Source organism: Plecotus auritus, assembly GCF_963455305.1.
Source record: "Plecotus auritus genome assembly, chromosome: 10".
In the NCBI taxonomy this organism is placed as follows: domain Eukaryota; kingdom Metazoa; phylum Chordata; class Mammalia; order Chiroptera; family Vespertilionidae; genus Plecotus; species Plecotus auritus.
In genome coordinates, this window is record NC_137785.1 from 44,246,391 (window position 1) to 44,270,631 (window position 24,241).

General features: G+C 41.5%; 1 protein-coding gene across 1 annotated transcript in view; it reads right to left on the minus strand.

Annotated features, from left to right (window-relative positions):
* The window catches only part of PMFBP1 (polyamine modulated factor 1 binding protein 1), a gene marked incomplete at both ends in the record, with an annotated part of 42,183 nt that overhangs the window by 14,497 nt on the left and 3,445 nt on the right, over window positions 1-24,241 (minus strand). Inside the window, 7 exons of the mRNA XM_080645226.1 lie at window positions 1,074-1,231; window positions 1,332-1,458; window positions 3,758-3,868; window positions 4,742-4,912; window positions 6,410-6,631; window positions 9,915-10,157; window positions 21,894-22,049. Coding sequence (XP_080501352.1) covers window positions 1,074-1,231; window positions 1,332-1,458; window positions 3,758-3,868; window positions 4,742-4,912; window positions 6,410-6,631; window positions 9,915-10,157; window positions 21,894-22,049 — 1,188 coding nt within the window. The remainder of the gene's footprint in view (window positions 1-1,073; window positions 1,232-1,331; window positions 1,459-3,757; window positions 3,869-4,741; window positions 4,913-6,409; window positions 6,632-9,914; window positions 10,158-21,893; window positions 22,050-24,241) is intronic.

Consider the following 24,241-nt stretch of genomic DNA (forward strand, 5'->3'; position numbering starts at 1 on the left):
TCACTTCATTCAACTCTCTTCCCAAATGTCACCTTGTCAGAGAGGCCTTCCCTGACCACCTGTATAAAATAGCCACTAAGCTATTTTAGGAATTTATCAGTATCTGACATATTAATTCTGTTATTTGTTTATTGTCTGTCTTTCCACACTAGAATGTAAGCTCCATGAGAGTAAGGATGTTTTATTATATTCTTTTTTAAATTATTGTTAAAAGTTAAATTTATTGGGGTGACATTGGTTAACAAAATTTTATAGATTTTGGGTGTACAATTATATAATATTTTTAGTACCTAGAACAGTGCTTGGCACATCTTAGGAGCTCAAAAATATTTGTTGGATAAATATATGAATGACTCAAAGCTTCCCCCCGTCCCACCAGATGCCTTGCTTCTTGCTGTCATCTCTCCACATGCCTCTATTTGGACTGATGGATCACCTCTGTGCCTTGAAATTGGAGGTGTGGATGACCAGTCAGTCAACCAGTTGGATTATTTCTACTTGCTCTGATCAAGTTTAGAGCTGGATAGTATTGACTACAGAAGCTTTTGTCCTTGGTTTCATTCCTAGGCTTCTCCAGGGCCTTGATTTATGTCGGCAACTACAGATCCTTTAGGGCGGAGCTCCCTTAATATTTTCAAACTGCCTGATTTGCATATGCTAAGATATTAGTCATTTTAAAAATTGAAATTCACTTTATAGTCTTAATTAGGCTACACATTATTTTATATTATTTCTTTCCCCTATCAAGCATGAACAAAAGCATAAAGGAACAATGCCAAGTGTGTCCCTAACTCTCTGCCTTGCAAGGCTGGGGACAAATCGCTTTCTTACAGAGGCAACATCTCTATTAAGGTAATGCTATTTTATTTATTTATTATGTGCTGTGAGAAGTACTGAAGAAGTCCTCAGAATCACCTCTGGGCCCGAAGAGACAATTGTACACATTGTACATGTGTTGATGCTCCCCAAGCATTCACAGTGGGTGCAGAATTGCGGAACGTGCTCTATCTGGCCAAGGCCTGGCCTCACACCCGCCCTCTTGCTAGTTCCAACTAGAGATCTCCTCGCCTCACCGTGTCTTTCTTCAAGCTGAGCTTTTGGGCCTCAGTGAACTGCGTCTGCAGCTCCTGCAGCCGAAGCTGCAGGATGACCACCTCCTTGTCTTTCCTCTCCATGTGGGCAGATGCCTCCTCCCGCAGCCCGTGCAGGTCCAGCTCCAACTTCATCATTTCTACAGCGGGGCCAGACAGAGGGCTTCTTGCTTAGAGGCGGGTGCCGCCTCCCTCCTGGGGCCCCGCCCTTTGGCCACAGCCCACCAGCCCACGGTGTACCCTTCATGATGTTTTTCTTTTGTTCTGACACGGCCTCGAGCTCCATGCGCAGGTCCTTCACGAGGTTCTGGTACTCCTCCACGTGCAGGCACTGGCTGTCTTTCTGCTCCTGCAAGTGCTTCAGTATCTGGAAAGATGGAAAAGAGCAGGGCAGGGTGAGAACATGGGGGAAGCACGCTCTAAAATCCCGAATGTCCAGAACAGGCAAAGCCGGAGGGTAGGAAGCAGAGTAGTGGTTGCCAGGGGTTGGGGGTGGGGTGGGTGATGAAGAGTGACTCTTCATGAATACCAGTTTCTTTCTGGATTGATGAAAATGTGCTGGAATTAGTGGCGATGTTGCCCTACTCTGTCAATATACTATATGACACTGATTAAACACTTTAAATGGTGAGTTTTATGGTCTGTCAATTACATATCCATTTAAAAATATAATAAAAAAAGGATATGGCAGACTTATCACACTCACATTGAGTGTGTACAAAGGGAGCCACTTCTTCCTCCCTATCACAATCAGTGTCATTGATGGAGCATGTACCATGTGCCAGGCACTGTCCCAGGTACTGCAAACAACACAGACACAAGTCCTTGCCCCCATGGAGCTGACCGTAGGGGGATGAGCATAATAAGTAGTGATTTACAGAAAACAGAAATTGGTAAGTGCTATGGAAGGAGAAATAGAACAACAAAGGGGAATGGAGGTAATGGGGCAGAAACAGGTATGTGGGATTGCAATATTAAATACGATGGGTTGGTTGGCCTCACTGTGCAGTGACTTGCTGGAGGTAAGAGTGTGAGCATGTTGTAGGTATCTGAGGGAAGAGCTTTGTAGCCAGTGACAAGACCCCAGAGAAAGAACATGGAAGAGGCCATGTGGTTACAGTGGAGTGAGTGATGGGGAAAGTGGCAGGAGATAAGGTGGGGGATTAGGGGGCAGTCACATCACGTGGGACTGTAGTCCCTTGGCAGGGACATTGGCTTTTATCCTGAAGGAGAGGGAGATGGGCTGTAACCAAGAGAAGGCAGGGACATATACACTTGGCAGAGGAGGAGCAATGAGATGTCTGGGCATCAAGGGAGGTGGGAAGAGATAGTCATGTGACTTCAGAGTTGACAGTGAGGGAGGCCTGCAGCAGGAAGGCAGGGGACAGCTGGAGAAATACAGGTCAGTCACCATATGACCAGGTGGGCACTGCAGGGACTCCAAGGCCCAGTCTACGTCAGGCCGGTGGAGGGGGAGAGGACTGCTGGCATTAACTGAGATGTGGATGGTTCGCTTCCCAATAGAACATCCAGGCAACACGTAGGCTTTGGATAGGATATATAAAATGGTGGGGGAAGGTACATCCTGTTTCTTGGGAAAGTCTGTATTATTAAGAAAAAAGGAATGTTAAAAGAGGAATTAGTGTCTAGTGGATATAGAATTTCAGTTTTGCAAGATGAAGAAGTTCTAGAGATTTGTTGCACACCAATGTGAACATACTTAACATGGATGAACTGTACACTTCAAAGTGGCTAAGATGGAAAATTTAATGTCATGTGTTTTTTACCACTATAAAAAAATGAAAGAGTAAGGGAGAAATGAAGACACTTTTCAGACAAAAATAAAAAAAGAGTTCTATCCTTGCTGCAGCTCAGGATGTGAATAACATGGAACTGACCTTTAAAATAAATATTGACAGATGTCCAATGAGGAAACTCCAAAGTTCAATACTGATCCCTCATTCACTCAAACTTTCTGGGATCAGAAAGCCCTGGAAAGAGGAGTCCCTGCTCCCCGCCTGGGGACCCCTTGGAGAACTTAGATATGTGTCGTCCACTCTCTCCACTGCCCCTCGCTGCCCCTGTTTCAGCCTCAGCAGGCAGCCAAGCCCCAGCCTGGCCGCAAGTGCCTGGCTTTGTCTTGTTCCACAAGTTCAGGCATGACTCACCTAGGAGGAGACCTGGCTTAGTTTTGACTATTGGTTGGTCAAATCTTGCTATTTGTTTACATGGTTTAAATGCTTATTCATTATGAGAATCAACTTTTGAGATGCCATTGAGTTTCTAAAATATCAGGTTTTCAAAAAGAGAATGAATTTGAATTAATAATCTTCCCTAAATTTGCTACTTTTCAACTCCAACCAGATGGTAGAAGGCTGGAATGGACCTTATAAATCTGGCAAGCCAACAGGACTCTATCTGGTTTAGGTGGACTGATGGAAGTACGTTAAGAGACAGGTACAATTCCAAAAACCAGTCCCAAAATCTAATGCTGGCAGACACACTCGCTAGGGCATGGCAGTATCCATGTGGCAGGGCCAACCAAGGTCACACAAATACAAAATAAAATGTAATGTAATATAAAAATTAAAAATAAGCAGGAAAACCCAGAATCAAACCCCAATTGACAGGACCCACCCGGCACAAATAAGCAAAAGTTGTGCCACCTTTTTGATGTCTTCACAATCCTCTGAGGAGCTAGGAGGATGTCGGTGGGTGGCTGTATAAGAAGCAAAGTCTGCTTGTAATTTTATCAACGCCTCCTCACGCTCCAGAACCTGCAAATGAGCCCAAGTAGGTTAGGCTGCATGATCAATGTATCGTGTTTATACTAGTACTGTTTTAGCAGGGTATTTCTTTTAATAGCCTAAGTTTCTTGTAACATTATATAATTCATTATGCACTTCCTGTGGGGTTGATCTGGGGCAGGAATTATGTTCTCAATCTTTCATCAAGGTTCACTAAGGCATAGACAGTGATTTGTCTTGAGTTTGTCAGTGGACACATTTTGGACTCTCTCCTGAACCTCTGTGTGGTCCAGTTTGTTAGGCAGATGAACGTTCTTTGGAGGCTGTGAATTAGGAAAGATGCACTTAATCTATCAGAATATGGGATTCAAAGTTCAAGAATTAAAGAAGGAAATTTTTTTAATGGAATGGGCAAATGTGTATGTGCTTTTTAAAAATAAAAAAACATGAAATTTTTGTTCCCTTATATACTGGAAATTGACAATACTTCTATATCATGATCAAAGACACTGATAAACAAAAGTGGAACCGTACATAAGATTCTGCAACTTATTCTCCACAATTTATCACAAGCATCCTTCTATATAGCCCTTACAGATCTGCTTAATCCATTTTCTCGGCTGCACAGTATTCTCTAATGTGGGTATCTCTTTAATCATTATTGATGAGCACTTAAGTTGTTGTGTGAAAGATTTTATGCGTCTTTACAATCTTGAACTTAGTGTGAGTGGGGAGAATGCATACTAGGGAGAATATGAATAAAAACTTGCAGAGGCTACTTTATTTAAGACCTTGGAGGAGTCTTGGTGAAAGAGATTACTTTAGGTGACTCTCTCTCCCTCCTTTCTTTTCTCATGTCTTTGTTTTGGGTCTCAGAAAAGTGTTCTAGAAGAAGGCACTCACCAAAGCATTACTGCAGGCTAGCTTATTTCGAAGTTCCTGGATTAGATCATCCTGTTCAGAGACCTTTTGCCAGACTTCAGAGAGTCGTTTCAGGGTCTCCTGATGTTCTTGAATCATGCAGGGAGAAGTGTATATACGCACCTTTGAATGATCGCCCTTGTTCTCAGGTTCCTGGGATATTTAAAAATAAGGGGTGGTTTTGTTTATAATTTTTGAGTTAAGAATGCTGTGAGCATGAAAAAAAACCTCTGGACTTATATTCTAAAAGTTTATGTTCATACATGTGAATCATAACTTTCTTAACAAAGGAAAAAATTAACAAGTGTATAAATATGGTATAAAGATCAAACAGTTCATGAGAGAATACACTGAAAAGTCAGTTCTTCCACTTTGGCCTTCTATGACTCAGATCCCCTCCTGCAATACAGTCCTTGTTACCAGTTTTTTGGGTATCTTTTCAGAAATTTTTATGCATATATGTATATGTATATTACCAGTTTTTTGGGTATCTTTTCAGAAATTTTTATGCATATATGTATATGTATAACCCCCCTAGTTTTTTGTCTACACAAATGAAAAGTCTTCTATACACTAATGTAAATTGTGTTTTTACTTGACAATTTATTGAGGACATTTTTCATTTTGTTACTTGTACATTTACTTTTAAAATTAATTTCAAATTGCACAAGTAATGCATGTGTATCTTATCTCTCTAAAACACTGGAACATTAACATTTCTCTTTGATCACCTCCACTAATAATATACTTATTGCATTCTTCGAAGATGACCATTTTTGCATAGCCTTCTAGAACTTTATCTGTACATTTACATACATATAAACAAACCTGTAGAATGCAAATATTATGTTGTCTTTTTAAAACATAAAGATAGATTTTTTTTTCACTTAACAAGATGTCTTAGAAATTTATCCACATTAGTACATGTGCCTTTATCTTGTTCTTTTAAATTTCTTTTAAGTGTATTTATCTAGTCTCCTATTGATGAGACTATAGGTTGTTTTCAGGTTTTTTTTTTCCCTAAAATGAGCTTGAATATTTTTGCATAGAAATCTTTGAGTATATTTTCTGGTATATGTGTAAATTAAATTCATAGAAGTAGGACTGATAGGATATATTTAAGACTTTGATAGGTATCACACAATTGCTCTTCAAAGACATTGTATCAATTAACATTCTCATCAGTATTAGTGTGCCTGTATTACTTGTGTAATGAAAAAAAAAGCAACTGAAAAACAAATACAAACTCAGGCATTTTGGCTCTTCGTTTGCATGGTTTGTGGCTTTCTCCTCCTGTGTGATCCTGAAGTCATGCTTTGCATGAGTCCTATGACCTAGAAGAGCCCTTCACCAGACCCCCATGAGAACATGGCAGATTTGAGAACTCATTTGGTAATTCACTTTCTGCCTTATTTGAAGTGGTGGCTTTTTATATTGATTAAGGGCCTCAAAATTCCTAAGGAACAATCTTAAAGGGGATGTGAAGGCTGGACGTACAAAGCTGAGGGCTGTGCAATTCAAGAGGAGGAATGACATCTGGTTGAAGGTCTGGGTTTCTGGCAGCAGAGGCTGGGGCTGGTACAGGGGACCACTTGAGAGCTTGTCCTCTCGCTGGAGCTCTGGGTTTGAGAGGCCTAGTTTAGGTCCTACCTGACCGACAATCCCGCTGAGTTCCCCCTCCAACATCTTCACTTGACATTCCAGTAACTCAATGTTGCTTAGGGAAGTCTGGTATTTATCCCTGTAGAGGTTTAAGCTTCTTTCTAGGGAGACAATCTTGTCCCCGGCCAAGGCGAGTTTCTCCTGTGCCAAATGGAGCTTCTGCCCTGTGTTCCCAGTATGCGTTCCAATTTCCTCCTCATACAGAATCACCTGTTGGTGTAGGAATGAAACCACACTGAACCCATAGAAGCATCTAATGAGAAGAGAATATGGCTATGAGACTCCATGCAGTGTCTTATATCTTAACTCATCTTAAGAAACACAGGCCCCAGCACAGATCTAAAAGCTACAATATAATATCAGAATGTTAATGGTTAGAAATAAAAAAGGTTGTCTTATTTAGATGCTAAGCTTCTTAAAGACAAGGACCATATTTATTTCCCATTCTGCTGGGTGTGTAGTAAGGATTCCATAAAGACTTGTTAGTTGATTAATAGGAATCAATTTGTATAGCTCCATTAAAGAAGTTTTTTAAGGGCTTGAAACGCCAGTTTTCTCTCTTCCCTAAATATTCTCTAGGGGTCTAATTTAGAAGATGTAGAGCACCTTGGGCACACAGGTCCACGTCAGCAAAGTTCCCTGGAGACAGTGGGGCAACATGACCCGAAGTTCCTCTGAGATTTGTACAATCCTTATTTAGATTTCTTTTCTTCCTAATCAGTTAATTAGCCAACCAATGGACACATTCATTGAATGCTCATGAGCAATGTCTTGGGTGCTGAGGGGATACATATCTATACGACACAGGCTCCTCACTCAGAGTTTATAAACTCTGACAATTTTAGGGAGATACAATTTAAAATGAGCAAACAAATGTACATAGTGGAGAGTGCTAAATTGTATGACTTGACTGACACATATGGAAGGAGTTAAGAGCAGATAAATCGCCAAGGAAGGCTTAAGTTTTGTTCAAATAGTTCAGTGTAGAGTTTGAATAGAACACAATCTATTGGTCTAAGCTAATTACACGTGTTGCCTGCCACTTCAGATTCTTCCTAAAAAAGGATCATTTAGATTGAGGTGTTTATTAGGGAAGGAAAGGGCTTATTTCATATTCAAATGTTTGTAACTGAAGCTGCCAGTGGCCTGCTCATATCCCCTTGGCACTCACCATTCCTTTGCATGTTACATTCCTTCCAACCACTAGCATCTTCAACTCTTTGCTTAAGAGCTGTTCATGCCGCAGAGGCCCACCCAAGCAGAGGAGCAAGACAAGGCAGGTTACAAGTACTAGGGAGTTAGTACTCTCAGTGCAGTCCTCGACCAATGACGGGGGAGTATTCTACACCATTTCCCGGAGTTCTCCAGGGACCGAACCCCAGCTGTCTACAACAGTGATCTGAATAGTTTTTCTTTATGGGCTTCCTGCCCTTCTCTGATTTACTTCCCTATACTCTCACCATGCTTCCTAGGATCACCTCCTGAATTAACTACTTACATTCATCTCCTTGTCTTAGGGTCTGCTATTGGGAAACCCAACCTTAGACAGAAGCTTGATGTCTTTGTGTATTAAAGTATTGAGGGAATTTGGCACAATGCCTAAAGTAATTTTTCCAATACTTTCCTGATTTGTATCAGTGCCTGCTGCTTGCTACTGTTACTGCTACCGGCCGCATGAATGCTTCCCCTCCTCATTAGTGATAGAACCTTGGCTTTCTTTGGGACAGCAGTGCGCCTCACTAAAACAGTGCATTTCCTAGGCTCCCTAGCTGTACCATGTGACTAACTCTGGCCACGGATATAAAAGTGAACATGTATGGGGCTTTTAAAGTATCCTTAAAAGGGAGCAGTGTGCCTTTCTCTACACATCCCCAAATTCTATCCTGATTATTTGGATCAAGGATGTGATGGTTGGAGCTCCAGCAGCCACCTTGCAATGGAAGCCTTGAGCCGATGATGATGGAGCTGAAAGATAGGACCCTAGGTACCCGATGACACATGCACTTACCATAACATTCCTAGACCTTATTTTATATGTCATAGAAATAAACTATCTTATTTAAGCACGATTACTTGGGGGTTTTCTGTTATACTCAGCCAAATAGAATCACAACTAATTCAGGGTCACTTTATCCAGGCTGAACTATTGTTTAAATTATACTGAGTTTTACTAGTAACAACAGTCCTGCATTAGCATTATTAAACCACAATTCATGCTCACCAGCTTTGTTCCAGATTATATTTTGTAGGATAACCTTTCTTTGTTCCTTTCCCACCTAATCCTTTCTAAGAAATTCTCATTGGCCATAATACTCCCTTTTTTTTAAAAAAGTCTGTTCTTTAAGGCCCTTCATAAAACCCCTGGAGTTAGTCTTTAAGCAACAGCGCGCGCGCGCACACACACACACACACACACCCCACCACCACCACCACTACCATCACCACCATTCAAGACCGTCATTGGAATTTTACCTTTAAAGGCAAAGGAAGAAAAGCCAGGGAGGCTGCCTGTCCTTTTACTTAGAACCCATGGTTTTACTGTTGCTAGTGCTGCCCTTGCTCAACTGGGTTAGGTTCTATAGCTTTGGTCTTCAGAATTTACCTGGGATTCCACAAGGATTCTCTCTCTGGTTTAAAAAATACAATCCTGCCTGGCTGATGTGGCTTAGTGTTTGAGCATCGACCTATGAACCAGAAGCTCAAGGTTCGATTCCTGGTCAGGGCACATGTCCGGTTGCGGTCTCAACCCCCAGTGTGGGGTGTACAGGAGGAAGCTGATCAATGATTCTTTCTCATCATTGATGTTTCTATCTCTTTCTCCTTCTCCCTTCCTCTCTGAAATCAATAAAAATATTAAAAAAATAGAATCCTGGGACATGAATAGAAATGAATGTCCAGAATATAGTTCAGGTAAGTCTAGATGATCTCAAACTCCAGTCTGCAAAAAAGTCTGACCTGGTATTCTCAATGTTTGATTCAGATCCAATGTCTGGTTCCCTTATCAACTGTGCCAGTGTCAGGAATTTATATATTATCAAAACTTGATAATTTTTTCTAAAATGGTTCATTTAATGGGCCTTATGCTTTTTTTTTTATAATCCTCAGAGACCTAGATTCTTTTGCATTTAAATTGCAATGGTAATAAAATGGAATTGATGGGCCTTCACACACACATCTCTGTCTCTCTCTCTCTCTCTCTCTCTCTCTCTCTCACACACACACACACACACACACACACACACACACGGAACCCACACCCCACATGCATCAGTACTGGAGCTCTAACCCAATTATGCCATTCTGCTTAGTTCCCTCTGCTCAGCTTTGAAAAGATCAAGACTTAAAGAGGGAAAGCTGATAAAACCCGCTCAAGATGTTGCGAAGCTCTCCTCTGTAAGTCCAGTGTTTGCTTTCTAGCAGGCTTGGCCTGTTTTCTGTAGGTACATGAGCATATGAAGCATATGAGACACTTCCATAGTAACTGTAGCTGTACCTCATCTTCTTTCAGTTTGCAGTGATGGTGAAGAAGAACCAGGTCGGAAGTCTGCTTCTCTAGGACGGACTGATACTGCAGGAGGGAACAGTAAGACGTCTGCAGCTCCTCCGTGCGAAACTCCAGTTCTTGCTGAAGGGCCAGCAATTTTTTCTTGAGTTGTTGGAGTTGTCTCAGGTGACACTGTTTACTGGCCCCAAACTCCATCTGTGATTCCTCGAATGCTAATGCTTGCTTCTTATTCTGTAATTGAGGTAAAACATACAGAAAAGGCTTTAGGGTGTTACTAAGCATGCATTCATACTTTGATTTTTTAAAAATTTGTTCAACAGTTCACATCCATTTACCCGTCCTTTTATCTTTTCATCTACAGAGCACTTGTTAAACATTTCACTCTATTCACAATGAAACATCACTTTGTATTTCCACTCCATAAGAGGATTTAAAAGAGGAAAAAACCATAGTTCTTTCTTACTACTTAGACTACCATTCTTCTTATTTAGGTCAGAAGAAAAAACACACATAAAGGACCGAACTAGAGAGTAGTATAAAGATATATGTGATAATATGCTTATGTTTCATCTTCACATATAAAAATAACACAGTTGACCTGGAAGGTAATGAATTTCTGGTCACTGTCCCTGGACTAATCTTGACTATTAAAAATGCCCAGGTAAAAGGGTAAACTCTTGGTGGGGTTTTGAGGAAACAGGTTTCTGGATGGTGGGAAATGGGAGGCAGAGATATTGTTCAGGCATGTCTGGGCACTGACTCTGTCTCCTTTGGCTGATAGAAGATGTGACCTTGCAGAGGCTGTGTGTGTGTGTGTGTGTGTGTGTGTGTGTGTGTGTGTGTGTGTGTGGTAGATAGATAGGTAGGTAGATAGTTCTCCACGCCAATCCACAATTTACCTGAAATGCTGCTAGACCATTCTACATTTTTAGTCATTCATTTAATAAACATATGTTGAACACCTACTTTGCATTGAGTATTTTGCTGGCAGTACGTAGTCCTGAGTTGTTTATCTAGTACAATTGAGGTCTTTGCACTAATGTGTCTATATTTTCTTGCCCAACATGCCTGATGATATGTGAAAGAGGTGGATGAAGAGTGTGTCCCTTAGCTCCTGTGTCTGCTTCTTATCCTCCTTTTTGTTCTTTAAAACCCTGTGCAAATCCTTCTCTTCTTCCTATTTTCCCTGCAAAGGTGTCTTTGCATCAATACCATAGACTTTACTGGCATGTCCTTAACAAGGCACTGAACATTCTGCCTTGCATTGTCATGATTTCTGAGCATCTCATATTGTCAATAGATGATAAACTCCTGGACGGCAGTGGCCATGCCTGCTCCTATGGAACCCAGATTAGAGATTTATACACAGCCAAGTATTGAAAGAGAGAAGGAAATAAAATGGAGAATGAGCACTCTTATTGGTTCCCAAGAATTTGAACTTGCAACCTTGGCTTCATTAACAGAGTACTTTTAAACATTTAAAAAATGAACTGTTTTTCTTAACAGTTTTAATGAGGTATACTTTAGATATAAAATCCAACCATTGTAAGTGTACAACTTAATGATTTGTGGCAACCTGGAGTTGTGTGATCGTGAGCACAATCTAGCCTTAGAACATTTCCGTCACCTCAAATAGTTCCCTCATGCCCTTTTGTCACTCCTGTTCCTCCCTCAGCTCCAGGCCACCACTAATCCGCTTTCTGCCTCTACAGATTTACCCTTTCCAGACATTTCATATAAACAGAATTGTATAAAATGTCATCTTTTTGTCTGGTTTCTTTCACTCAGGAAAATGTTTTTGAGGTTCATCCAGACTCTAGCAAGCATCACTATTCTGACCTTTTTATATTGCTGAATAGTACGAATATACCATATTTTGTTCATCTGTTTACCAGTTAATGAATAGTTGGATTGTTTTGGATTTTGGCTATTATAAATAACTAGAGGCCTGATGCACGAAAATTCACGCAAGAGTAGGCCTTCTTTCCCCCAGCTGCTGGCACCGGCTTCCCTCTGGCACCTGGGAACTGGACTCGCTTCCCTCCAGCCACCTGCAGGCACCTGGGACCCGAGCTGGCTTCCCTCTGGCCCCGGCTTCATCAGGAAGGATGTCTGGAATGACGTCCAGAATGATGTCAGGTCTAATTAGCATATTACCCTTTTATTATTATAGATGCTGCTAGAAATATTAATAGCTGTTGTGTCGATATTATATTTTCATTTAATGAATTTGTTCAGCAAATATTATGATGCACTTACTATGTGCTAAGCACTAGATAATGGGGATACAGAAGTTTATAAAACATACAGATTCTCTGCCTTCCAGTAAATTATGTAGTGGATTAAAGGGAAAGAGTGCCATGGAAGAGAGTGAAGCAGGGGAGAGATGAGGAATGCCAGGATGGAGGCAGCTGTAATTCTGAATTAATTGTTTTCATGGAGGACCACGTTGAGAAGGTGACATTTGAGCCAAGACTTGAAGGAGACAGGGAAGGAGCCTGGTGGGAATCTAAGCAGGAACACTTCAGGGAGAAATAACAGCAAGGGCAAGGCCTGGAGGTGAGAGGAGCCCAGTGGTGTTTGAGGAGTCACTTTGTTCTGGCTGGAGCAGAGAGAGGAAAAGAGAGAGTGGTACCAGGTGAGGTGAGAGGAAGGAGAGGTGAGGTTCTTTAGGGCCATATGTGCCATTCTAAAGACTTTAACTTTTCCTTTCAGGAAAGACCATTGGAGGGTACTGAGCAGGGGGGATTGACGGGATCTCCTGTAGATATTACAAAGGACATGCTGGCTGTCCTATTGAAAATCAACTATAGGGTGCCCAGCTAGCGTAGCTCAGTGGTTGAGTGTTGACCTGTGAACCAGGAGGTCACAGTTCGATTCCCGGTCAGGGCACATGCCCAGATTTCGGGCTTGATCCTCAGTGTGAGGCATGCAGGAGGCAGCTGATCAATGATTCTCTCTCATCATTGATGTTTCTATCTCTCTCTCCCTCTCCCTTCTCTCTGAAATCAATAAAAATATATTAAAAAAAGGAAATCAACTATAGGAAGGCAGAAGCAGGGAGACCAGCCAGGAGGCTACAGCAAGGATATGGATGAGAAAGGATGATGGCTTGGACGAAGGTGGTAGCAGTAGGTGGTAGAAATGGCTGGATTCTAGATATATTTTGAAAATAGAGCCCATAGGATTTGCTGCTGTGTTAGATGTTAGATGGTGGGAGATGATGGTCATCCAAACAGGATGACTCCAGGTTTTGGTCTGAGTAACTGGAGAGATGGAGTTTTCATGAGATTAATTAAGTAAGAGCTGGGAGCCAGGAGAAAATCATCTCTAGTGAGAATGGCTGGGGCAGCACAGATAAGGGAGGCTTAGTCCAGCTCAGAACCAGAAAGTCTATAGCTGATTGTGTCATTCAATCTGATTTACGCTCTCTGGCTCTCACAGAAGTTCATTTCATCCGTAATGTTTCAGAATAGAGAAGGCAGACAGAGAAAATTGACCACAATAGTAACCAGGCAAAAGAAACCCTAGATCAAAACCAGCTGAACTCTTGGCCTGAATATCCGGTTTCTTGGGGGGAAGTTGATGAGACTTCTTTTCTGAGCCAAACAAAGCCAAATTTTGTATTTACTTTGTGTAGCTATAATTTCCAGTATTTTTATGAAATGTTTTCAGTTAAGTGCTTTCATTCTTTTCAAAAGAATTCTCACCCCTTGTCTGTAAATAAGGTTCAGGGAGAAGGAACTTGGAAATAATGTGTGTGTGTGTGTGTGTGTATACATGTGCGCTTGTACACACATACATGTATGGGGAGGTTCTCAAGAGCCCAAATCCTCTGTCATACAGCTAAGCTGGGGTGAAGAGCTACTTAGAAAAAGACATAGTAAGTACTTAATGCAGATAGAACTAAAACAAAGGAGTGAACATTTGGGGTAGGCATAAGTCAGAAGGCTGTATTTTAGTGAAGCAAATACCCAATAAAATCCTTAACAAAATTGGTCAAAATTCTGTTTCTCTTAGCTTTGTGGTAACGCGATAGACCAACTAGGTGATAAGATTTCACTCAAGTCTTTCAGTACTGGGCAAACATAAGACCTACCATAATGTGTCTGGTTATAAAGTTCCAAAAATGGCTCATATATATAGAGAAACAATAGTTTTCTTGGGTAAGAACTTTAAACATTTGCATGCTATAGATACCTATGAGTGTAAAGGAATCAAATTTCAAAGACTTGGAGAAATGCCTAGACTTATTAGAGACCTATTGAATTTCTACTTATTTATCCTTAAGTATTCAAAAGATTATTTTTCTTAATTCTAAATGAGTAGACAATGACATGCTATGGATTAAGCCTACATTTCACTTGTATGTGCCAAAGAGCAGTATCATTAAGGCATTAATGCATTTCCTATTGTTTTTTTGTCGTCTTTTAAAAAAGTTTTCTTTCTAATGAAGACAGATATTTTATTAGATTCTTCTTTGACCTTTAAACTGAGGTCTGGAGGAAATGAGCAACTTGGAAATGATTCTATGAAAGTAAGACTAGTTCTTAGAATGACTGTGGAGAGTTGGACATGATTCTGGAGGCCATGTGGTCCGCTATGCTTCTCAAATAGATTTCTCTCCAGGCCTCAACTATTTTAAAAGATGAAGAGCACTGGCCACCTGTAGAAACCTGTTCCCATATTTAGTCAAACCTTTAGCCCTACTTATGGCCAAAGAGATTATAGCTATTGTTCCCTTCTTGCCTCTGTGGCCACTTGATCACAGAAGGAAATTAATTGGCCTTGCATGATTTGCCTTTTGAAAAGTCACAATGGTTTCCACCCCATACTCTGTGCTTTTCAAGTTGATGCTAATTGATTGATGTTAAGTTCTACATTTTCCCTGATATTGAAGTTAAGCTGACAGGTCTATAATTACCAAGATTGTCCTTTTTCCCTTTTTCAAAAGATGAGCACTTCATTTACCCTTTCAGTCTACAGGGACTTTCTTTATCCTCTTGAGTTCTCAAAAATAATCGCTAGCAGCTATGTAATAACACCTGCCAACTCCTTAAGTACTCTTCGAAATATGTCATAAGGCCCTGCTGATTTGCCTAAAGCTGGCTTTTCAAAATACCTTTTAACTATTTTATTCCCTGTTCTAGTTTTCATTGACTCTCTTCTGTCTCAGGTTGGCATTGCTCTGATAATAGATCCCTGCTGATATTTTGTCTTCATTTAAGAACTGAAAGTCTCATATATTTCCGGTCATTATCATGAACATCTTTCCCCCTTTCTTGACGTGTTGAGATATTTCTCTTGTGTTTAGCATTAGATCACTAGGTAAGTTTATCTGTTGCATTTTATATCTTCTATAAATTACATTTCTTGCCTGACTGGGGAGCTAACCTGCAACCTTGACATATCAGGATGATGCTCTAACCAATTGACCTACTCTGCCAGGGACTTAAACTTTCTTGAACATAGAACTATATGTTTAAGTTACATGCATTTCTTTGGGATGCACCTTCATGGTTTAGATGTTCTTCTCATCAGTGATCTCTGCTTACCAGAGATTTACATAAAAAACTATTTTGAAATAATTTTAGATTTCTAGAAAATTGAAAAAGTAGTATAGGCAGTTCTCATATACTCTTCATCCAGCTTCCCCTAATGTTAAGAATTCACAATGTTATTTCTGACAAGGGTTTAATCTCCAACATTTATAGGGAACTCATACAACTTAACAAAAGGAAGATAAAAAACCCAATCAAAAAATGGGCAATAGACCTAAATAGATACTTTTCTAAAGAGGACATAAGGAAGGCCAAGAGACATATGAAAACATGCTCAAAGTCACTAATCATCCAAGAGATGCAAATCAAAACAACAATGAGGTACCACCTCACGCCTGTCAGAATGGCTATCATCAACAAACGACAAGTGCTGGCGAGGATTCGGAGAAAAAGGAACCCTCTTGCACTGTTGGTAGGAATGCAGACTGGTGCAGCCACTGTGGAGAACAGTATGGAGTTTCCTCAAAAAACTAAAAATGGAACTCCCATTTGACCCAGTGATTCCACTTCTAGGAATATATCCCAAGAAGCTAGAAACACCAATCAGAAAGGATATATGCATCCCTATGTTCATAGCAGCACAATTTACAATAGCTAAGATTTGGAAACAGCCTAAGTGCCCATCAGCAGATGAGTGGATTAGAAAACTGTGGTACATTTACACAATGGAATACTATGCTGCTGTAAAAATGAAGGAACTCCTACCATTTGCAACAGCATGGATGGACCTGGAGAGCATTATGCTAAGCGAAATAAGTCAGTCAGAGAAAGATAAATATCACATGATCTCACTCATTTGTGGAATACAATGAACAACATAAACTGATGAACAAAAACAGATCCAGAGACAGAGAAGCATTGATCAGACCGTCAAACCTCAGAGGGAAGGCAGGGGAGGGTGGAGGTAAGGGAGAGAGATCAACTAAAGGACTTGTATGCATGCATATAAGCAAACCAATGGACACAGACACCAGAGGGGTGAGGTCATGAGCAGGGGGGTGGGTGAGCAAGGGGGGATAAGGACACATATGTACATGCATTTCTTAATCAATGAAGAAAAAAAAGAATTCACATAACCATAGTACATTTGTCCAAATTAAGAAATTAACATTGGTAGACTGCTATTATCTAAACTAATACTTTATTTGAATTTTATGAAATTTTCAACTAATGTGGTTTTTTTTTCTGTTCCAGGATCAAATCCCAGATCCCATATTGCATTTGGTATATTTACTTTTTTATTCCTAATGATTCAAAATTATATTTCTGTGTGATAATTTTCACTGAGAGTCTATCTTTATATATTCAACTAATTACTTTTATCTGCAGAAATCAAATTTCTTACCGAGTTTTATGCTAAAAATAATGTCTTCAAAGATGAGTTTCACAATTTGAATTCTACTGAATATCAGGCTATTCTCCCCATGTCACCACCAGGGCCTAAGGAGTCTGGGAAATTGTTTAGAGACCCTTCCTTTTCTGGTTTGATCATCATTATATCTTCATTGTTCTTTACTCCTTTCACTTTAATTGAGGCAGTATTTTTGTTGTTGTTAATCCTCACCTGAGGATATTTTTTCCATTGCTTTTTAGAGAGAATGGAAGGGAGGGAGGGAAGAGAGAGAGAGAGAGAGAGAGAGAGAGAAACATCAATGTGAGCGAGACACGTTGATTGGTTGCCACCTGCACATGCCCTGACTGGGGGCGGGGATAAACCTGCAACCCAGGTAGGTGCTGTTGACCAGAACTGAACCCAGGACCCTCTGATGTGTAGGGTGACCCGCTAACCACTGAGCACAAGGGTCAGGGTAATTGAGGCAGTCTTTTGATTTTGGGGCAGGCTAGGGAATAGAGTGAAGCAACTGACATGCAAATATCAAGGAGGCTCTTACTCTCGAGGTTGGGTGTCTAGTAAGTGAAGGGATGGCACCTGAAGAGTGAGGGCTTCTTAAACTTTGCACCCTAGGCATGTCACTTGCTTTACTTCAGTTTTCACTGGGTTTTAAAACACAGTATATTATCTATCTATCTATCTATCTATCTATCTATCTATCTATCTATCTATCTATTTATTTATTTATTATTTTCTAGTCCATAAGTGCTGACACTAGTACTGAAAGCTGAGCCCAGTCCCGAAGGGCTCAGGTCAATTTGATTGTAACAGACTCTGGAGTCTCTCAAAGGGATCTGATTCTTTTGAATGTTGCACAGCCCTAGAAATAATCCCTTCTGATGAAAGGGTCTCTGATCCTGAGTATAGGAACACTATGGAAAGTCTGTAAATATGTTTTTACAATGCCGTGTAAAGTTGGTGTACACAGAAATGGAACCAGTCACGGCAGCTGCTGCTCTCTGGAGAGGCCCATGGTGGAAGTCAGAAGGAACGGGGCGGGGTGTTGGAATGAGCGTCTGTTCCCTGCAGGCCAGTCTGGTGCTCAGACACCTTTAGACTCACTGTAAGTTGCCACTGCCAACACAAGCAAAAAGCCTGTGATGTGTCAATGTGCAGTGGGACATCATTAAAGACTGATGCTAGCCTCCAGACTAGCCTTGCCTCGGAGCCTAGGAGTCGAACCTCAGACCCTCAGAGAGCTGAGCCCAGCCCCAAAAAGCCAGCCTCGCTCCTAAGACTCCAACCTAGTCCCTAACAGCCAAAGCCAGTCCCCAAGGGCGGAGCCTAACGCTGAACAGCTGAAACCAGACGGGAGAGCCAAACCTACCCCTGAAGGGCGGAGCTTAGCACCAAATAGCCCAGGCAAGGCCCAAGAGCCAGTCTAGTCCCTAGGTGCTGACACTAGCCTAGCCCCAACAGCCGAACCCAGTGCCAAAGGGCGGAGTCTAGTCCGGAAGAACTGAGACCAGACCGCAACAGCTGCACTTAGCCCCTAAGCAAAGCTGTTCTTCCAGGAGGCCCAAACACAGTGTATTCTTTAAACACACACACACACACACACGTTTTTATTGATTTCAAAGAGAGGAAGGGTGGAGAGAGGGATATAAACATCAATGATGAGAGAGTATCATTGATCGGTTGCCTCCTGCATGCCCCATACTAGGGATGGAGCTTACAACCCTGGCATGTGCCCTGCCAGGGAATCAAACTGTGACCTCCTGGTCATGGGTCGGTGCTCATCCACTGAGCAACAAAGGCTGGCAGTACACAGAATATTCTTGATTTACAAGGCCATGACATTTTCTTTCTTCATCACCCACTCCTTGCCTGCTACTCCTTTAGTTACAGATAACATCTGATGTAATTAATTTTAATTTTTTTGTATAACTATGGTCCTGAATTATGACCTCTTGCTTATTTCCCCAGGTCCTTGTTAGATATCAGTCAACATTTCAGAAAGTTTTGGGTTTCCCCTTTGTTCCCATATTACATTTCCTTGTGGAAGGCAGACATTGCAGGGATTTTCTGAGGGGAGGAGTATAAGTCCACATCTAATTGTGTATTTGTATGCGTAGCCTGCAATTTAAATTCTGTACTAAGTGCTAGGGGGAAAAAAGAGCCTATTTTAAAGCTTGTTTCAAGCTGTTAGACCTTCTGAAAAATAAATAGAATAATAAAATGTGACTTAATATCTTTCTCCTTCCAGGTTTCCAGGTATTTATAAGCCACATGGCTTTCCCTGACTTGGGGAATGAATAAACTTGCGACAGCAATGGTGAAAACATTCTAAAACATTAATATTTAGAAAGAAGTAAATTATGATAACATTCTCCTGAGAACCATTTAGGAAAACCAATGGATTTCTCTGTATTTGTGACTTACTGGGGAACGAACAGCAATGCTCAGTAAGATAAGGTGGAATTGCTTTGTTGGTAGCATTTTTAGGGTATTAAAGAGAAACAATTTGTGGTTTTTACAGGGAGGTGGTAAGTCCTAGGAGAACTCTAACAGACACAATTAAGAGAGACCAGATTCTTGACCACAAACGTTGAAGAAGTTGGTGGTTCCTTAAGCAGCTAACTTGGGTGTCCAGCAACAGGTCTGTGCAACCGGCACCTGCTTTTTGGCTGCCAAGAACTCAAATCCCTAAACGGAAATGAAGACTGCAAAGTAAGGAATTCTTGGAAACCCAAAGTGTTTAAAGAGCTTTGGGAAAATATTTTTCAGCTGGCCCCCTAGCCTGTGTGGATACATTTGGAGACTGGTTTAAGGACTTAGTGCTAGAGTTTCCAAAGAGAGAAAACCTCAGGCTGAAAGAGGCTGCCCCCACTGATGAACTGCTTAGGCGGCAGACAAGGATTAGTTCAAAATCTCAATCTCAAGAAGGATGACCGCGCCAGGAGGTCTTCCTGTTCACACACGTGTAGGAAAGTGTTACTGAGGATCTTGGCTTGGGGACCGCTGGAAGCCGGCAAGCCCTGTGACAAGGAACTGAGTGTCAGGTAGCCATTCCTGTGGGAGGTGACCTTAGGAAACTCAGGTAGTGGAGAGAGAAAATAAGACAAGGAAGAGCAGGAAGCCGTGAAAGGGTGTGTTATCAAGCTCATTACCACTGAGGGCATCTGGCACTGGGTCCCACTGAGGAACTTGGGGACACAGCGAAGAGCATGCCTGGAATTATTTCTGACTGAGGGGCAAGGGAGAGAGGTTTTCTTTAATCTACTGCCTCCCCATCAGTCATTGATTGAGGGCTGCTTCCAGAGGCATCGACTCTTTTGCACTTCAGCTCACCCTGTGATTGGGTTCCTGCATGGAGAAGAAAAGTTGCAGGCAGAGAGCTACAGATGTGGCAATAAAGAGCACCAACTAAAAAATACAAATGACATATTTAACAGAACTAGAACAATAATCCAAATTTTTGTGTGGAACCACAAAAAGATCCTGAATAGCCACAGCCATCTTGAGAAAGGAAAACAAAGTTGGAGGAATCACGCTCTCTGATATCAAACTATACTACAAGGCCATAGTAATCAAAAGAGTGTGATACTGGCATAAAAACAGACATATAGATCAATGGAACAGAATGGAGAGCCCAGAAATAAGCCCATGCCTATATGGTCAATTATTGTTTGACAAAGGAGGCAAGAACATACAATGGGGTAAAAACAATCTATTCAATAAATGGTGTTGGGAAAATTTGGATACATTAAAAAGAAAAGAAACTAGACCACCTTCTTACACCACATACAAGAATAAGATCAAATTGGAGTAAAGACTTAAATGTAAGACTCAAAACCATAAAAATCCTAGAAGAAAACATAGGAAGTAAAATCTTGGATATTTCTCTTGTCCCTTCCCCACCACCCCTGAAATATCTACTGGACAAGGGAAACAAAAGAGAAAAATAAACAAATGAAATGAAATAAAACTGAAAGGTTTTTGCACAGCAAAGGAAACCATCAACAAAATGAAAAGACAATTTGTGGACACAGACAACAAACAATATGGTGATTGCCAGAGGGAAGGGAGGGGAGGGGAAAGGTAGAAGAGGGTAAAGGAGGAGATAAATGATGATGAAAGGAGCCTTGACTTGGGTTGGTAAACACACAATACAATATACAGATGATATATTGTAGAATTGTATACCTGAAACCTATATAACTTTATTAAACAATGTCACCCCAATAAATTCAATAATAAAAGAAAAGACAACCCACAAACAAACAAACAAAACAGAAACAGACTCATAGATACACAGAACAGACTGATGGTTGCCAGAGGGGAGGTGCGTTGGGGGACTGGGTGAAAAAGGTGAAGGGATTGAGAAGTACCGATTGGCAGTTACAAAATAGTCATGGGATGGAAAGTACAGCATAGGGAATGTAGTCAATACTATTATATTAACTATTTATGGTGCCAGATGGGTACTGAAAATATCAGGGAGAACACTTTTTAAAGTATATGACTGTCTAACCACGATGCTGTATATCTGGAAGTAAGACAAAATAATACTAAATGTAAATAAAATACAAACTGTTTCTTTGGACCTCCCCAACCCCCCCCCCCAAAAAAAAGAGCACTTGCTGCACTAATGAGCAATGACAACTCTGAGCAGGTGGAAGGGGTGTTATTCTTTGGTTAACGTAGAAGTTTGTCTAAGATCTATTAGTAGATGCTGCTCTCCTTATATAACTATAATTTGGTCTTTCAGGGCAATGACCACAGGTGCCACAAATCCAGGTGTGAAAGGCCAGATAAGGAAAAAGACAGAGCCTCAGATGTAGATGACCTTGGAGAGAGCTAGACTGAAAATCCTGAGGGCAGGATGGTGTGTGTGTGTGTGTGTGTGTGTGTGTGTGTGTGTGTGTGTGATAGGGGAGATGTGTTTCATTCTTTCTCATTGCTTGCTCAATAAATGCTCTTGTGGAAGAACTTTTTGTTCCTGTTCCTGTTCAAGGGAGCAGAGTGGAAGTGAAGGGAGCGGAGGTGGGTAGCAGCTACTGAAACCCTTACGTGGATGCTGTTCATCATCGCCTCCTCCACACAGAGCTGATTCTCCTGCAAGGTCTTCCCCTGTCTCTTGCAAACATCATGTAGATTCTTGATGTCAACTTGCAGGCTCAAGAGCTTGCTGCTCAGGCTGCTCACTTCTCTGTCTCGTTCCCCTGCCTAGGCCGTCAGAAAAACAGAGGCATCAATTAATCAGCCACCAAGTAAATGCTTACTTTCGTTCACTTAACTGGTTGACAGAGACTTTAAATTGGCTGAAGATTTGTCCATCTACCCTTTGCTGTTATTACTCATTCCGTGTAACACTTACACATTTTCCATTCTCGAGGTGTCTGAGTGCTCTTCATTACTCAGACAATTACTTATTTAATTAATCTTCGCCCACTGCTGTGTAGGTGCATCACAGACACTTCCCCTGTTTTGCAAGAGGAAGTCAGTGCCTAGAATAATTCCAGGCACCTCGTGGATTGTCTGTGAATATTAATGGCTCTGCCTCTGATGAGATCAACATATTGAGATGTCAAATGAACTTGTCAAGACAAATGAATCAGTGATGGAGTTGCTGTGGATTCTAAAGTCTCTTCACTCTCTGAGATCCACTGAACCAAAAGAACTCCCTCACTGTAAACCTAGTGCTTTTTCTTTGGAGACACACCAATGGTAATAAAAGTAAAATCCCTGGGCTGATTATCTAAGATCAATGCCTCTGAATATGAGTGAAAAAGATGAGTTAATTATTGCCAGGTCAGAATGGAAAGTAGTGGTTGAGATCACTGAGAGAGAGTGTGACGTATAGTAACTTCAATGGGGTTAGGGGTGTGGAGCTGTGGTTAGAGGGTGGGTACTCCATTACACTAGGGCAGTGGTCAGCAAACTGCAGCTCGCAAGACACATGCGGCTCTTTGGTCCCTTGAGTGTGGCTCTTCCCCAAAATACCACGGACTGGGCGAGTCTATTTTGAAGAAGTGGCGTTAGAAGAAGTTTAAGTTTAAAAAATATGGCTCTCAAAAGAAATTTCAATCGTTGTACTGTTGATATTTGGCTCTGTTGACTAATGAGTTTGCCGACCACTGCACTAGGGTGTCACCTTTGACTCCCAGTGTTGGGGTGGCTGGCATCAGGGTGGAAAGACATTAGGAAGTAGCCCTCTGTGATCCTGTCCAGTGCTTTAGCTCTGACACTGCAGGCTGGCCACAACACTCATGAGGACAGGCACTACCTACTACCTCTGAGTTTCAGATGTTGGAAATGAGGCTGGTGCTTTCATGGCAGGTACCTGGTTTATGTTAGTTACTCAGAGTAGGCTCTTAGACAAGGATTCATGACACCTATTAAAGAAACACTCCTAAGAGCAATCAGCAGAGAAGTGGGGGAAGCAGGACAGGGAAGAAGAAGCCAAGCAAGGGCAGGATTTCAGACAGAGTCCTGAGGGCAGTAGCTTTAGCCTGATCCCACGGGAAACTCTGGAGTGTAAGTTACATCTCAGAGTCTGTCCTGATTCGATGCACAGAAAGCCGGGTTGTCAGACTCCGCATCAGCCAGTCAATGGCTAAGGGCAGCCCCATGGGACGAAAGTTCCCAAGGACTTCCAGTTCTGTGCTCTTGTAAGCAAAGTGACCCCAATAGCCCAGGGGCAATTCTTTCTAAGAGAGTTGCAGGTGCAGAAGCACACAGAAGCCATGGTGCAAAGAAATGGAGAGTGACCCAAGCAACAAGGTCCCATGGCTAGTTAGCAGCAGGACGAGGAGAACTCTGCTCTCCTGACCCTGTAGCCAGTGCTCTGTCACCATATCTCACTGATGGCTCTGGCTTCCCCGGGGAGCTGGACACCTGATATGGACATCATAAATCAAGCCCTTCTGGACAGGTCAGTGTAAGAGACCTCTGCACAAAGCTGAGGGGCCAGAGAATAACCGTGAGCATCGGACACTACAATGTCAGACTATTCGGAATTCAGAAGGTTTCCCAGAAGTGCTGCTGTCTCAGCTGATTTATTTCTTCATTTCCATTTAGTACCTGGACTTTTTTTTTTTTTTTTTTTTTTTTTTTTACCACTTTACAGTTTAATTAGGTTAACGGCATGGCTCTGTCATTAAAAGGATTTCATTATCTCAAAACTCTCTCTCTTCCTCTCATCTCTTGTTTTTCACTTTCAGAAAAACAATGGTGGATGTCAAACTGCCCCAAGCATGTAATTACCAGTAAGACAATTACCAGGGACTCTCTCAAGAGAATATGTGTAGAGCAGCTAAAAAAAAGTAGTGTACAGACATGGTTTTCTAACTAGAAAATAAAACCCTTGACTGGACAAGGAGCAGCAGTTTGATTCTAATGCTTTAAAATCCCTTGTG